The following is a 17500-nucleotide window of genomic DNA, read 5'->3' as shown; positions in this document are numbered from 1 at the left end:
TTCCCAGTGTTCCAAGTATGGAAGCTTTATTTCAGTTCCAAACAATACAGCCATCCTTATTTATTTCATCTAGAATTTTTTGGAGGTTTCACCTCAGGCTCGTAGTGCCGGTGCTGCCGCTCACACGCACAACGGCCCAACAAACTTCACCGTGTCCTGCTTGTTTCTTTCCCCCAAACTCCTCCAGAAATGGGTCTTTGTGAGGCTCGTTCTGCCAGTGCAGCCACTCGAGGCAGCACATCGCAAGATGAGAAACAGTGGGAGGATGATAGGGAAATAAGGATAGATAGAGATAAAGAGCAAAATGGAGATAAAGATAAATGGGGGGGGGGAGAAATAGATATAGAGATATAAAGATACACAGAGAGAGGGGGATGGGGAGATAGGGAGATACATATAGCTAGATAGATCATACACGATAGAGAGGGAGGGATGTAGGAAGATACCCTGTTTTCCCCAAAATAAGACCTCCCCAGATAATAAGCCCAATCGGGCTTTTGAGCGCATGTGCTAAAATAAGCCCTCCCCCCCAAAATAAGCCCTCCCAAACATATTGCAACACAGCAGCAGCCATGAGGTGACCATGGTTGCTGCCTCCTGCACCTTGAAAATAATAAGACCTCCCCGAAAATAAGGCCAAGCACTTATTTCAGGGGCCAAAAGAAAATAAGACCCTGTCTTATTTTCAGGGAAACACTGGTAGGGATAGAGATAGAAAATGAGGGTGAGGGAAATTAGATAAGATGATGATAGATAGATAGATAGATAGATAGATAGATAGATAGATAGATAGATAGATAGATGATTAGACAGACAGACAGATAGATAGATAGACAGACAGACTGACTGACTGACTGACTGACTGACTTACAGTGAAAGCCTAACAAAGGAAGGGATTCCTTTCTATTGTTCTTTCTAAGGCCACAAAAGAAAAATATTACCGCTCGAGAAACAATCACAGCAAATTATTAATACTGTATTTCCTAGCATTGTCATTCCAGGACCCTTGGCGGCCTCCCCTGTTGGCGCTGAAACGGGGTTGAGTTTTACTCCACCATTCGAGAAAGAGACATGGGCTGCAGCCTCAATCTGAATTTATTTTCATTTTTTGCCCATAAATAAAAATGAGACACTTACCCAACTGTCTATCTCCCCAAAAATAATTTCCGACCTGCTCACTCAGGTCCTCTTGGTTTCTGCTGAATACTGAGCCACATCCTCGCTCTGTGGTTTTTCAGCTGAAATGATTTGTGATGTGAACTTACAGATGGCGTGCAGAGGACTAGTAGTTCCTTGCCTCGTAATTGAACAGCCCAGTTTTATGGAAGTGCTCAAGGTTCTTTCTTTTCATGAAAGGAAACCACATGTGCTTTCTAATCCTCGTCAGGGAATTTCTCCGGCTGTTTTACCCTGGTGTACGTGACTGGTCACCAATGGGTTTTGCATGGCTGGTGAATTCATTCCACCTGTGAATCAAGTAGGAGTGACATTCAACCGGCTGCGTGGTTGCATTTTCCGCTGTTCAAAGACCACCAAGGCAATTATGATTTGCAGGAGATCTGTGAGAACCTCCTACAGAGCTCACCACAAAGGCCAAAACAACAGCAGAAAAGAACACCTCCTTAGGAAAATAAACAAGCAAACCAAATGCACAGATATAGCCTAGGACTCTGGGTGGTACCTGGCACAATAGTAGTAATTGTGAGTGGGATCTTGGGAGTCCTAGTGGACAACCACTTAAATATGAGCCAGCAGTGTGCTACATCTGTCAAAAAAAAAAACAGCACTGTCCTTGGCTGTATTAACAGAGGTATTGAATCAACATCATGTGTGGATAGAACAGAATAGAATAGAATAGAATAAGAAAGGGGATAGGATAGGATAAGAAAGGATAGGATAGGATAAAAAAGGGGATAGGATAGAATAGAATAAGGGGATAGGATAGAATAGAATAAGAGGGGATAAGATAGGATAAGAAAGGGGATAGAATAGAATAGAATAGAATAGAATAGAATAGAATAAGAAAGGGGATAGGATAGGATAGGATAGGATAGGATAAGAAAGGGGATAGGATAGAATAGAATAGAATAAGAAAGGGGATAGGATAGGATAAAGGGGATAGGATAGGATAGAATAAGAAGGGATAAGAGAATAGGATAGGATAAGAAAGGGGATAGGATAGAATAGAATAAGAAAGGGGGTAGGATAGGATAGGATAAGAAAGGGGATAAGATGATAGAATAGAATAGAATAAGAAGGGATAGGATAGGATATAATAGAATAAGAATGGGGATAGGATAGGGTAGGATAAGGCAGGATAGAATAGAATAGAATAAGAAGGGGAATAGGATAAGATAGAATAGAATAGAATAGAATAAGAAGGGGGATAAGGTAGGGTAAGGTAGGATAGGATAGAATAGAATGGAATAGGAGTTGGAAGAGACCTTGGAGGTCTTCAAGTCCAGCCCCCTGCTCAAGTGGAGACCCTATATCATTCCAGACAAGTCTCTTCTCACAAACTTCCAGTGTTGGGGCATTCACAATTTCTGGAAGCAAGTTGTTCCACTGATTAATTGTTCTAACTGTCAGGAAATTTCTCCTTAGTTCTAGGTTGCCTCTCTCCTCAATTAGTTTCCACCCATTATTTTCTAGTCCTGCCTTCCGATGCTTTGGAGAATAGATGGACCTCGTCCTCTTTGTAGCAACCCCCCTCAAATGTTGGAACACAGCTATCATGTCCCCCCATGTCCTTCTTTTCTCTAGATTAGACAAATCCAGTTCCTGCAATGATTCTTTGTATGTTTTAGCCTCCTAATCCTCTTTGTTGCTCTTCTCTGCACTCTTTCCAGAGTCTCTACATCTTTTTTTATATGGTGACCAAACCTGGATTCCATATCCTAAGCGTGGTCTTCCTGAGGCTTTATAAAGCAATATTAATGCTTCCTATAGGGAAGCAGTGACTCAGTGGCTAAGACGCTGAGCTTGTCAATCAGAAAGGTCTGCAGTTCGGCGGTTCAAACCCCTAGCTCCCAGTTCCTGTTACTTGTCCCAGCTTCTGCCAACCTAGCAGTTCAAAAGCATGTAAAAATGCAAGTAGAAAAATAGGAACCACCTTTGGTGGTAAGGTAACAGCGCCTTCAGTGTTGAGTCATGTCGGCCACATGACCACGGAGATGTCTTCGCACAGTGCTGGCTCTTTGGCTTTGAAACGGTGATGAGCACTGCCCCCTAGAGTCAGGAATGACTAGCACATGTGTGCGAGGTGAACCTTTACTGTTTACCTTTATTAATACTTCGTGTGTATTTCTGCAAAGGGAGGAACATCTGTTGTAACCGAAGACAACAGTCTTGGTTACAATCTGTCAATATCACGCTGTCTACAATGTGAGTCCTCCGGCAACCTGTTCTTTCATCCCCAAGTTAACTGGCCTTCTTCATGCTTTAAGGAGCTTAACGGAGGCTGGATTACAAATGGATTTTCTCATTTCGTTCCAGGAAGTATCTAACGGGAGCGAGTTTGAGAAAGGAAAAAGGCCAAAACGCTCGTGAAGGCCCAGCAAAAGGAAAGGAGGAAGAGGAGAAAGAAGAAGGCGAATTAGCCGACATTCCCGGGAGATTGGATCGGGAACAAAAAAACCTCTCCTGCTCTTCTCTGTCTGCGTGGAAATGGGAGGTGAGCCAACGAATATGTCCTTTCAATATATTGAATGAATGCTTCCGATGAGCCAATAGAGGAGTGGTTCACAACCTGTCATCGTCACAGGAGGTCTGCGAAGTCTGGAAGAAATGCTGTGATTTAAATCTTGGGTTCAGTCTCGGGGGTCCGTAGCCATGGTCCACGCCCACAAAAAGGATTTAAAGGGGAAGAAAATGTTAAGGACCCACTGCGATAGTGGAAGTCTAACATTCCCCCCCCCCAAAAAAATTCAGTTATTTCTAAAAAAACCTGTCTTTTGTTTAAGAGCAGAGGATAGAGTGACTGTTTGCCTCGGGCTCGCTATAAATCCCAATTGCGAGCCCCGTTCGCTCAAATCGATTTATTTTCATTGATTTATCTATGCGGTAATCGGATATGTACAGTATGTTTGATGTGCCGATTTTCTGAATTTAGATGTATCAGCAGATGGGATGGGCAAGGAGATAGAAGTAATAATACAGGTAGTCACCATAGCAACAGCGCTTAGACTTATATACCACTTCATAGCGCTTTACGGATCTCTCTAAACAGTTTGCAGAGTCAGCATATTGCTCCCAATAACCTGGGTGGTCATTTTACCAACCTTGGAAGGATGGAAGGCTGAGTCAACCTTGAGCCTGGTGAGATTTGAACTGCCAAACTGCTGGCAGCTGGCAGTCAGCAGAAATAGCCTGCAATACTGCATTCTAATCACTGCGCCACCCCGGCTCTTAATCCTTGACCTACAACCGCAATGGAGGCAGAGGCGGTATTCAGCAGGTTCGGACTGGTTCAACCGAACCCAGTAACGGAAATCGCAGGTAGTCCCGCCACCCACCCTGGCTTTATGCCGTTCTATTGAGGCACGGTTTTTAAGCCAGGCGCATGCACGGAAGGCACACACACACAAGCAAAGCGCTTGCGTGAAAGGCCGGGCACATGTGTGGAAGGGCGCACCTGTGACGTGGGCAGAATCGGTGGTAAGAACCAGTGGTGGGTTTTGAAATTTTTTAGAACCCCTTCTGTAGGTGTGGCCTGCTTTGTGGGAGTGGCTTGCTGGCCATGTGACTGGGTGGGAGTGGCTTGCCGGCCATGTGACTGGGTAGGCGTGACCAACTTGTAAAATGTGGTGAAACTCACTTAACAACGCTCTTGCTTAGCAATCAAAATGTTGGCTCAGAAACTCTGGCATTTGAAGGACACAAGTCTTAAAGCTGTCAAGTTACAAGACCCTTGCCCCCCTAACCCTTTAGAAAAAAAACACCCCGGTGGTGTTCAAACCTGACAGCTTTAAGACTTGTGGACTTCAACTCCCAGAATTCCTCCTCCAGTCATGTTGGCTCAGGAACTCTGGCATTGAAGTGTGCAAGTCTTAAAGCTGTCAAGTTACAAGACCCTTGCACCCCTAACCCTTTAGAAAAAAAACACCCCGGGAGTGTTCAAACTTGACAGCTTTAAGACTTGTGGACTTCAACTCCCAGAATTCCTCCTCTCGCTCTTCATCTTGATGATGTGCGGATGGGCGGGAGGAGGGAGCCGGAACCGGTTCTAAACGGCACTGTAGATTTGTGGAACCTCTTCTATAGAAGAGGTGAGAACTGGCAGGAACCCACCGCTGAATGGACCCCAAAATGTTGGTGGCTGTGAAACATTTGATAAGTGGATTTTGTCTCATTTTACGAACTTTCAGGCTGCAGTTGTTAAGCGAACCACGGCGGTCGTTAAGTTTGCAAGGCGGTTGTTCAGTGAATCTGGCTTCCCCATTGACTTTGCTTGTCGGAAGGTCACAAATGATGACACCTGTCCCCAAGCCACCACAACCGTCATAAATATGAGTCGATGGCCAAATGTCTGCATTTCGATCGTGTGACCCCCCCATCGGGGATGCCGATATGGTCATAAGTGTGAAAAATGGACATAAGTCACATTTTCAGCCCTGTTATAACTTTGGACCATCCTTAAACGAACTGTTGTAAGTTGAGGATTACCTCTCGATGACAGAAAAGGAATAAAATGCTATTATAAATGTTACGTGGAAATACAAGCACACGCCGGGCTCCACAATTTGCTATGAATTCCCCTTTTAATATAAAAATAAGCCTTTAACACACTTCGACCGGCCCTACTGCAGCTGCATAAACTAACCCACAAGAAAAGGAAAGAAAGTTCAAAGTTCAAATATCGAACTTGTCAATATACAAAATCCCATTTTTTCCATATTTTGGACCAGATTAGCATGAGTGACAATTTTGTTTGGATTCTTTAGTGATTGGCAAAGTTATAGATTGCATTTTGAAAAAAAAAAACATATTCAAATATGTGCACATGTTGATCTGTTACCTTCAGGGTTCCCCTCCTTATTTTAAATTTACCTTTGGGTCACAGGTAGAAATACGTTGTGTTATTTTGCATAGGTACAAATAAACTCTTATGAACTGGAGAGTGGTATACAATCCCACACCTTCGCCCCTGCCCAATACAGGAAGTCCTCGACTTACCACAGTTAATTTCCTGGCTGTTGAAAATTACCACAGGACCGAAAAAAGTGACTTACGATGATTTTTCACACTTACAACTGTCGCAGCATCCCTATGGTCACGTGATCAAAATCCAGATGCTTGGCAACTGACTCATGTCTATGACGGTCGCAATGTCCCAGGGTCATGGGATCACTTTTTGCAGCCTTTTTGTTTCCCACTTTCACCTATATTCTGCTTCCCTTGCAGCTTGACCAAGAAAAGAGAGGGTGGGGTGGAATCAGTGGTGGGTTCTGGGAGGTACGGCCTGGTATGGCCATACCAGTAGTAGCCGGGAGCAGCGGCCACAGTACCAGTACGGTGGCTTGTTTGGCCCGCCCACCCGCATTACATAGCTCTTTTTGAAGTAACTGGGCCAATTGCGCATGCACGCACAGCATGCGGTGCCTGCGTGATCTCTGCCGAGCAGCTGGGTGTCGCAGGGCGGTGGTGTGTGCATGCGCACGCAGGACACATGCCTGACTAGAACGCCCGGCCCTGTGTGCAGCCTATCGGTTGCAACAGGGTCTGGAACCCACAACTGTATGGAATGGCATCCAAGCATTGATTCCCGTGAGATATTGCTCTCATGTCAAGGACACCCCGAGCAGATGTCCCTGCATGGGCCGCTAGTTCCCATAACAAAATGAACAAAAGTGATTGGTGGATGTAATGTATTGTGGGTGGCCTGTGGGGAAAGGGGGAAATTAACTATGCTTGCTTTTGAGTGGGAAATCCAGAGCTGGTTTTGCTTCTTCTGTGCCAATGTGGTTTATTCATTATAGTTTATACTCTTGGTAATATAAGGTCCCAGTAGTCACTGAGGTCACTGAGGTCACTGAACAGTGGCTCAGTGGCTAAGACACTGAGCTTGTCGATCAAAAAGGTCGACAGTTTGGCGGTTCGAATCCCTAGTGCCATGTTACAGAGTGAGCTCCCGTTACTTGTCCCAGCTTCTGTCAACCTAGCAGTTCGAAAGCACGTAAAAATGCAAGTAGAAAAAATGGGAACTTTGGTGGGAAGGGAACAGCGCTCCATGCGCCTTTGGCATTGAGTCATGCAGGCCACATGACCACAGAGACGTCTTCGGAGAGCGCTGGCTCCTCGGCTTTGAAACAGAGATGAGCAACGCCCCCTAGAGTCGGGAACGACTAGCACGTATGTGCGGGGGGGATCTTTACCTAGTTTTTTTTTCTGGATTCGCCAACTGGATAGTCTACACTTTTGACAAGCAAAGTCGATAGGGAAGTCACGATTGCTTCACAATCGTGTTGCTAATATAACAACTAAGAGGATTCACTTAACAACCGTTGCAAGACAGATCATAAAATGGAGCATAAAACTCTGTGGAAAAAAGCAGAAGTGGCGGTTTTGGGCAATGTTATAAGTTCATTTTCAGTTGCATTTCTACGGACTCTGTGAAATTGCAACCCAACGGTCCTTCAGCAGGCAGAAAACTGGGCCAACCAATCTGTGCTTTCCTTGTGAGAGAATCCTAATAGCGAATATGGCTGACAAGGAATAGCAGTAGCACTTAGACTTATATACCACTTCACAGTGCTTTTACAGCCTTCTGTAAGCGGTTTACAGAGTAAGTCTATTGCCCGCCCCCATCTGGATCCTCATTTTACCAATCTCGGAAGGATGGAAGGCTGAGTCAACCTTGAACCTGGTGAGAATCAAACTACCAAATTGCAGGCAGCCGGCAGTCAGCAGAAGTAGCTTGCAGTACTGCACTCAACCCACTGCGCCACCGCTGCTCGTGATACAATGCCGTCCTTATTGTTATCCATTGTGGGAGGAGTTAAGGAAGGTGATTGGTGGATTCCCCTGGTTTTGTTTTTCTCTCGGAGTGTTTCCCACCTAGTGGTGGGAAAAAGAACTGCAGGTAGTTCTCGTTCAGCAACCAACAGTTCAGTGAATGAATCCAAAGTTATGATAGGTATGAGGAGGCTTAGGATCGTTCTGGCATCCTCACAGTCTAGTGATCCTGATGTGAGCATTTGGCAACGGATTCACAATTACCATATTTTTCGGAGTATAAGACACTCCAAAGTATAAGACGCACCTAGCTTTTGGGGAGGAAAACAAGGTGTGTGTGGGGGGGAAATCTGCCTCTGTCTCCCAGCAATTTGCCTCCTTGCAACAAACAGCAAACAGTACAGACGATATACCCTGTTTGTGTTGTTACATTTCAGACTAGACTTGTACAGATGTTGTTAAAATTGATGTGGCTTTCTGGAAGTATAGTTATTCTCTGCTATTTAGAAGAAGATACAATAGCACAGGGCCTCTTCAGATCAAGCATTTATTTTAAAAAGCGTCTTCATTTTCTTAAGTTGTCTTGAACAATAATAAAGCGGTCTTTAAAAAATAAGTCTAATAATGTGAACATTTTATAGGCATTTATAGTTATTGACTTACTTCCTTGCAGCAAACAGCCTGATTAGCACAAGAAAAAAAATCTGCCTCTGCCTCCCAGCAATTTGCCTCATGCAGCAAACAGCAAGTTTCACTTTCAATTTCAGCCTGGGCCTCCCGATCATCAGCTGTTTCAGGCTGCAGGGATTGCCATAGCCTGTTGCTGCCTCCCAAGCCCCATTTTCCCCGTTTGCTGCAAGGAAGTAAATTGCTGGGAGGCAGAGGCCAAAGGGTGGGAGGCCGATGGGTGCATGGGGCTACATTCAGTGTATAAAATGCACCCAAATTTTCACCCTCTTTTAGAGCGGGGGAAGGTGTGTCTTATACTCCATAAAATACAGTACCATACTGCCACATCTTGCAGTCATGCTATGGCCATTTGTGACATTCACTGTCGACTTCTGATAAGCGATGGTCAGAGAAGTCAATAGGGAAGCTGGTTTGAAGTTGCAAATAGCCATCACATGATATCACACCTAACACAACCCTGAGGAATTTGCCTAAGAATGGTAACTGATACTACAGAAACTGCCACTGTAATCCAGCACAGTCATGTGACATTATGCATCGGTTAGTGATAGAGTTCCTGGTCCAATTATCATCATTAAGTGAAGATTACCTGTACCACATTCCCCTCTGCTCATCTTCATACCTGTCCATGGGGCTGTGTTTAAATGTGGATTTAGCATTCTTTAAAAAAAAAAACACCACTAAACCCATGTTTAGAAACAGCCCAACTAGTGACACAGGAGAATATTTGTAGCGCAGGGTTGAACTGAGGGGTCCTTAGTGGTCTCTGAGCTCGATGGTTTTCTTACCGATGTTTCATTACCAAACTATGTTACATCAACAATGCTACAGTCTAACTGACGAGTCACAAAAATAGAGGAAGAACAACTAGAGTAGTCTCTCTCTCTCTCTCTCTCACTTCACACTGCACCTCTTTTCCAATAACATTATTTTGGCATTAAAAGGTGGCAAATGTCTTTAAAATGAATGAGGCCATGTTTCCATCAACAGTGGTACCTCGGTATCCACGGTTAATTGGTGTCAGGAGGCGTGTTGAGTACCAAAAACCATGAGTACCAAACAAATTTTTCCTCTAAGCAATTTCCAGCTTGTGCATCGAGTACTAAACAAACGGTGAGTACTGGGGCAAAATGTTTGTGTCAAAATGCATTGAGGGCCAAATTTGATGCGTTTCAAAGCAGTTGAGTACCAAAGATCCATTGTAGCTCTCCATATTTACTTCCCAGATACCCCAAAGCATTGCATTCAGCAAATAGGTATTTTTAGGTAAAGGCAAAGGTTCCCTTTGCACGTATCTGCTAGTCGGTCCCGACTCTAGGGGGCGGTGCTCATCTCCGTTTCAAAGCTGAAGAGCCAACGCTCTCTGAGGACGTCTCCGTGGTCATTTGGCCAGCAGGACTAAACGCCAAAGGTGCACAGAACGCCGTTATCTATTTCTCTACTTGCATTTTTACATGCTTTTGACCTGCTAGGTTGGCAGAAGCTGGGACGAGTATTGGGAACTCACTCCGTTTTGCAGTGCTAGGTCTTCGAACCGCCGAACTTTCTGATCGACAAGCTCAGCGTCTTAGCCACTGGGCCACCACGTCCCTAGATATTTTTGGTACTTACTATTTGTTTATGGATGTCTCCCTTGATAGATATTCCTGCCAACTCAAATGATGTAGAATTTCAGCTGCTTCAATAACAAAGTTTAATGTTCTTGGGAGGAACAGACAGACAACTGAGTCAGTCAGCTAGTTATGCAAAAAGCTCATTCGTGATGCAAATTTCTTTAGGACTCTTCATCCCGAATGCAAATCCTTTGAGTTAACTTACCATTTATATAGCAGCAGTTAACTGTTCTATTGTCTTCATCCCATTTCCTGATGGAAAGGGATGCAAAAATGAAAAACATCCAGTTCTTGCTTGTTTAAAAAGCGATCTTTTTTAAAATATATATATATATTTTTCCAAATCTGGCGGGAAGAGCAAGCAAAATGTTGGAATATTGTAAAGAGAATGGAATAAAATAGAATAGAATAGAATAGAATAGAGTTGGAAGGGACCTTGGAGATCTTCTAGTCCAACCCTCTGCTTAGGTAGGAAACCCTACACCACTTCAGATAAATGGTTATCCAATCTCTTCTTAAAGACTTCCAGTGTTGGAGTATTTACAGCTTCTGGAGGCAAGTTGTTCCACTGGTTAATTGTTCTAACTGTCAGGAGATTTCTCCTTAGTTCTAGGTTGCTTCTCTTCTTGATTAGTTGTCTCCCATTGCTTCTTCTCCTGCCCTAAGGTGCTTTGGAGAATAGCTTGACTCCTCTTCTTGTGGCAGCCCTTGAGATATTGGAACACTGCTTTCATGTCTCCCCTAGTCCTTCTTTTCATTAAACTAGACATACCCAGTTCCTGCAACCGTTCCCGAACTTCCGGGTTCCCCGTAGGTCCATTTTTTGCCCTCCGGAGGCTTCAGGGGCGTCCGGGCGGGGGACGGGGAAGCTGTTTTCATCCTGCCCAGGCTCCTAGAAAGCCTATGGAGCCTGTGGAAGGCGAAAAAAACGTGGCAAAAGTGGGGGTGTTCGCTGATCACGCACCTGCACGCGCATTTGGGGGTAGCACACATAGCATTATGGGTGTGGCACACCAGCGCACGACCCCCCTACGCTCCCCCCGCTTTTGGCACGGCAGCCAAAAAAGGTTTGCCATCATTGCCATAGCCTATTCCCTTTGCTGCAAGGAGGTAAATTGCTGGGAGTCAGAGACCAAAGGTTAGGGGCTGGTGGATGGGCGGGGCTATATTCAGTGTATAAGGCGCACTCAAATTTTCACCCTCTTTTAGGGGGGGAAAGGTGCGTCTTATACTCCGAAAAATATGGTAATTCTGCCTTTGGTCAGACTTTGCTGCAGGGAGTTTCAAAATATCCTGTCTTGAATGGATTTCTGCTTGCAGTCTTTGCTTCGTCTATGAACAGAGCTATCTAGATACTGGTCTTCCTTTTTCAATAAGCTGTTTTATTTCTTAAGTGCTGACATCTGCTGTGGCCTATTAAGGAAAGTGGGGGTTGCTTTCTGCCTCTAAAAAAATGTTTCTCCATTTCTCCCTTTGAGGAAATAGTCTGCCTTTTTTAAAAAAAAGTATTTCCCAAAATATTTCATTCTTCTAGGAGAGGGATAGGCCCTGACTTTCCAGAAACCCCATACCAGTGAGATTGGAAAAGCAACTTCTAGCCAGCTTTGGTGGATCTCAGGCTAAGGTCAGATCGACCTTGATTAGAACTTGGACAGGAGACCACTCGCATGGTGGGAAATCAAGATATATCTCTGAGAACACAACAGTAACCATTGACATCCTGTTTCTAAGGAAACCAGAAGGATGGTCCATAAAATGGGGAAATCAAGCTCTGTTCACGGGGGTCGTCATCCTTCGCTCTGATGACGCATCAGCTGTCTGGAGATTTCACATTAAAACATTGCATTGCCGCTATTCCGTGGTTTTGTGCTGAATTTCCATAATGTGATTGTGGGAGTTGAAAATCAATAGCCATTATGGTAATCATTGACTTATCACCACAATCGAGCCCAAAATTTCTATTCCTAGGAAGACAGTTGTTAAGTGAGTTGTGGCTCACCAACAGCCAGTGGAGCTGGCAGCACATTCAGATAGTGAGGAGGTTGGGGAGGAACATGAGCCCGTCCTGGAGTCTGGGGAAGGCTCTGATGAGGGCTCTGTTTTGGAGGCAGAGAGGGGGCCAGAGCCGTATGCCAGTTATCAGCTGCCTTCGGAGTCAGACATCAGTGAGGCAGAAGAACAGCTGGAGCTTGTTCCCAGTGTGCGCGTGTGCAGAGTTGCCAGACAAGAAGGGAACAACTAAGGAACAGGGGTCGACTTGGGAGTAAGGCCACAGGTGGACGATGAATGGCTCCTCCCAGAGGAAATAAAAGAGGAGTGAAAGGGGAGTGGAGTTTGCAGGAGACAATTAGTTCACTTTTTTGGTTCATTACACTCTGGGACTTCCTGCCAGGTTTTGCAGATATCACCCTGCAAAAGCCAGCTCTCCAAGCCAGATAAGATCTGTGACTGTAAATCCTCCCTTGAAAGACTTTGCTGGATGTGAAGGAGCTGTTCCCTTTGTCTGGCAACTCTGCGCATGCGCATACTGGGAACAGGCTCCAGCTGTTCGTCTGCCTCACTGATGTCTGACTCCGAAGGCAGCTGATAACTGGCATACGGCTCTGGCCCCCTCTCTGCCTCCAAAACAGAGCCCTCATCAGAGCCTTCCTTAGGCTCCAGGACTGGCCCATGTTCCTCCCCAACCTCCTCACTGTCCGAATCTGCGGCCAGCTCTCTCCACTGGCGGACCACAACATGGTATAGGCCGGGTTTCCTGCCTAAGCAGGGGGTTGAACTAGAAGACCTCCAAGGTCCCTTACCAATCTGTTATTCTCTACTCTACTCTACTCTACTCTACTCTACTCCTCTACTCTACTCTACTCTACTCTACTCTACTCTACTCTACTCTACTCTACTCTATTCTATTCTGCTGTCCTTGAATAGTAGTGTAGACTTAGAGTAACCTCTTTGGACAGATGGCAGTTGATTAGCAGTGAAGAAAATCCACAGAGACTCTCATGAATCTGTGGTGGGCGGGAATGCCAGATCTTCTTTTGGCTTCTCTTGCATTAGAAAAGAGACCTCAATCTGCCCGTTGAAGCAGAAATAGGAGAAAATCAACAGCTAACATGATTACTCTCCTTTAATTAACTCCTGCAGAGAGAACTTCAAAAGGGGAGTGGATGCCACAAATGTGACAGTCACGTTCTGCCTTCGTTGATCATGCAAATACGGACGTCTCTCTAGGAAGACGTTATACAGTATTTGCCTGAGCAGTAAAGATCCTGTATTTGCAAATGACACTCCGTGCAAATTCGTGTTCGTTTTCATGGCAAAGACTTTGTTGGTTTGTTTGTTTGTTTAACTTTTTGCTGATGTCCTTTCAGCAAAAGACCAGCAGGGCCAGCTTTGGGGAAATGGATTAGTTACAAGTAACTAGACCAGGAGTGGATTGCTGCTCTTGCATTAATGTTTTGCACGCACAAAACATCAACAAATGAAAATGAATTCAATTTGGGCAATGCAAATTGTTCTGCGCACGCACAGAACCGAAAATCAAGATGGCCCTGCCCTAGGAGAACCGGTTCGGGAGCGTAGCAGGCCTGGGTCACTGCCGATTCCGCGACACGGGCCGCCAAATCGCTACCAACTGGTCCAAATCAGTAGCAACTCACGACTGAACTAGACCAGGGGCAGGGACGGGCTGCTGGGGGTTCGCAGGGGTTCAGGAGAACCTCTAGCTAAGATTCTGTGCAGTTCGGAGAACCCCCAAATCCCACTCCTGGCTGGCCCCGCCCACCTTGCCCTTCCCAGGAGTCCCCACGCGGCCCGTTTTCGATTCAGGTAAGTGCAGCACACGCCAATTCATCTTACCATCAACTCCCCAAAACAATTATTGGCTCTTCTGCTCTCCATACACCATATTTGTACCTTATCCATCACTTTCTTCTCCCTCTCTCCTCCCACTCCCTACCTCCTTTCTTCCCTCTGTCATCCTTCCCTTCTCTACTTCCCTTTCCTCTCTCCTTCTTCACTCTCCCCTTTCCACTCCTCTTTTCTCTCCTCCTCTTCCCTCCCCCCTTGCCCTCTCTCCTACCCTCTCTTCTCCCCTTACCTCTCTCCTCTACTTCACACTCTTCATCTCATTTACGTGGTGTATTTCAGCTTCTGAGCGAGCTCCATTTTATGTTGAGGGTATCTGTAATTCCTTTTCAATATACGTATTTAATTTTAACATGTATTCTCCTCCTTTTTTAAAGAAAAAAATGGAACAAAAAAGTATACAGATACAGGTGAAACAAAAAATTAGAATATCGTGTAAAAGTTCATTTATTTCAGTAATGCAACTTAAAAGGGGAAACTAATATATGAGATAAGACTCATTACATGCAAAGCAAGTGAGTTCAAGCCGTGATTTGTCATAATTGTGATGATTATGGCTTACAGCTCATGAAAACCCCAAATCCACCATCTCAAGAAAATTAGAATATTACGTGCAATCAATAAAACAAGGATTGTACATAGAACAATATCAGATCTCTAAAAAGTATAAGCATGCATATGTACTCAGTGCTTGGTTTGGGCCCCTTCTGCGGCAATTACTGCCTCAATGCGGCATGGCATGGAAGCTATCAGCCTGTGGCATTGCTGAGGTGTTATGGAAGATTAGGAAGCTTTAATAGTGGCCTTCAACTGTTCTGCATTGTTCGGTCTCATGTCTCTCATCTTTCTCTTGGCAATGCCCCATAGATTCTCTATGGGGTTCAGGTCAGACGAGTTTGCTGGCCAGTCAAGCACAGTAATCCCACGGTCATTGAACCAGGTGATGGTGCTTTTGGCAGTGTGGGCAGGTACCAAGTCCTGCTGGAAAATAAAGTCAGCATCCCCATAAAGCTCGTCTGCGGAAGGAAGCATGAAGTGCTCTAAAATCTCCTGGTAGACGGCTGTGTTGACCCTGGACTTAATGGAGCACAGTGGACCAACACCAGCAGATGACATGGCTCCCCAAATCAACACAGACTGTGGAAACTTCACACTGGACTTCAAGCATCTTGCGGCGTGTGCCTCTCCATTCTTCTTCCATACTCTGGGTCCTTGGTTTCCAAATGAGATGCAAAAGTTGCTCTCATCAGAAAAGAGGACTTTGGACCACTGAGCAACAGACCAGGTCTGTTTTTCTTTAGCCCAGGTAAGACGCTTCTGACGTTGTTTGTTGTTCAGAAGCGGCTTGACAAGAGGAACACGACATTTGAAGCCCATGTCCAGGATCCGTCTGTGTGTGGTGGCTCTTGATGCACTGACTCCAGCCTCAGTCCACTCCTTGTGAAAGTCCCCAACACTTTTGAATGGCCCTTTCCTGACAATCCTCTCCAGGCTGCGGTCATCCCTGCTGCTTGTGCACCTTTTTCTTCCACACATTCCCCTTCCACATAACTTTCTATTAATGTGCTTTGACACAGCACTTTGGGAACATCCAACTTCTTTTGCAATTATCTTTTGAGTGTCAATGATGGTTTTCTGCACAACTCTCAGGTCAACCGTCTTTCCCATGATTGTGATTCCTACTGAACCAGACTGAGAGACCATTTAAAGGCTCAGGAACCCTTTGCAGGTGTTATGGCTTAATTAGCTGCTTAGAGTGGGACACTTTGAGCCCAGAATATCGCACCTTTTCACGATATTCTAATTTTCTGAGATTGTGGATTTGGGGTTTTCATGAGCTGTAAGCCGTAATCATCACAAGGATGACAAATCACGGCTTGAACTCTCTTGCTTTGCATGTAATTCGTTTCACCTTTTAAGTTGCATTACTGAAATAAATGAACTTTTGCACGATATTCTAATTTTTCGAGTTTCACCTGTATAGTCATTGTGCTTTTAAAACCCTCCCCCGCCCCAGCCTAATTTTGGCTGAGATGTAGCCCTGGTTACAATCCCCAGCTATTCTCATCATTGTCTTTATATAATTATACATCCTTACATGCCCCCAATTTGTGATTCTGTCCTTAAATCTCAATAGTTTCCCAGTGTAGGTGTATTTCACGTTCCCTCTCCGTTTTTCCATATCTTAGATATGAGGTTGGCTATGGAATAGCATACATGTGATTATATGTTATGAAAATGAAAAAATAAAAAAACTTTATAACAAGCGCAGGGCGCGCACGCAGTCTCGGGGAGGGCAAAAACCAGGCCTACCGGAAGTTCGGGATGCAGGTAAGTGCAGGGCCTCCGGAGCTTGGGGAAGCTGTTTTCGCCCTCCAGGAGTCTCAAAAAAAAAAAGCTCCAGAACCTGAGGAAGGCAAAAACTCACACACACACACACCGCTGTGCTGCAAGAGCCCGACTAGGCCACGCCCACTATAGCCACGCCCACCCAGCAACCGGGCAGAGGACCCCTTGCTAAAATATTTGAAGCCCACCCCTGACCAGGAGTGTCAAACTCAAGGCCTGGAGGCCAGATCCAGCCCGTTGGGTGTTTAGATCTGGCCTGTGGGGCCGGCCTGGAAAGAAGCAAAGGACCAGTTTGTGGTCCCTCTGCCAGCAAAAACGGAGCTCAGGAGGGCTGCATATGGCCCCTCCCCACCCCGTTTTCAGCCGCAACAGCCTCCTGCAGTCTTCTGTGAAAACAGGGTGGCGGGGAGAGGGGAGGGCTCCGTTTTGCTGGCAGAGGGCCATCAAGACAAACTCAAAGCAAAAGAAAAGGAGGAATGTTTCCCCTTTTGCATTTGAGCATCCAAGAAGGGACAGGAAAAGAGAAAGGAGAAGAGAAAAGACCAAGAAAAAGAAGGGAAGATGGGAAGAGAGCAAGGAAGGAAAAAATAAGGAAAGAAGGGAAGGAAGAAGAAAGGAGAATGAAGAGGGAAGGAAAAAGAAGAACAGGAAGGAAGGAAGGTAGGAAGGAAGGAAGGAAGGTAGATTATTATGAGAGGGGGTCTCAGGGAAGACCTGCATTATCACTTGGCCACCACAGATGCCTCTGACACGTGTCCCATGCTACACCTGCCATGTTCAGCGGAATGATAGCAAGAGGGAAAAAACTGTCTAGTTGTTTTGGCATTATAGATGCCCTATAGATACGCCCTGGGATAATGGAACCAGGAGTCACAGTGGGGCAGTGGTTAGAGTGCAGTACTGCAGGCTACTTCTGCTGACTGCCAGCTGCCTGCAATTTGGCAATTCAAATCCCACCAGGCTCAAGGTTGACTCAGCCTTCCATCCTTCCGAGGTGGGTAAAATGAGGAGCCAGATTGTTGGGGGCCATA

General features: G+C 45.4%; 2 protein-coding genes across 4 annotated transcripts in view; one reads left to right on the top strand and one right to left on the bottom strand.

The window, feature by feature from the left end:
- LOC309382259 (G-protein coupled receptor 4-like) overlaps positions 1–1416 on the bottom strand; it is a 4680-nt gene extending 3264 nt beyond the window's left edge. The window contains exon 1 of the mRNA XM_081933849.1: positions 1138–1416. The gene's annotated coding sequence lies outside the window, so the exon portion shown is untranslated. The remainder of the gene's footprint in view (positions 1–1137) is intronic.
- LOC309382119 (X-linked retinitis pigmentosa GTPase regulator-interacting protein 1-like) overlaps positions 1–17500 on the top strand; it is a 92715-nt gene that overhangs the window by 15100 nt on the left and 60115 nt on the right. For 2 of the 3 annotated variants that reach the window (XM_081933620.1, XM_081933621.1), the window contains exon 2: positions 3496–3673. The exons of the other annotated variant lie outside the window; for it this stretch is intronic. In XM_081933620.1, the coding sequence (XP_081789746.1) occupies positions 3667–3673 (7 nt within the window). In that variant the 5' untranslated portion in view covers positions 3496–3666. The remainder of the gene's footprint in view (positions 1–3495; positions 3674–17500) is intronic. 3 annotated transcript variants of the gene reach the window in all.

The sequence above is a fragment of the Natrix helvetica genome (assembly GCF_964273705.1).
Source record: "Natrix helvetica genome assembly, chromosome: Z".
Taxonomy (NCBI): Eukaryota; Metazoa; Chordata; class Lepidosauria; order Squamata; family Natricidae; genus Natrix; species Natrix helvetica.
This window is presented reverse-complemented; position numbering and strand designations above follow the sequence as displayed.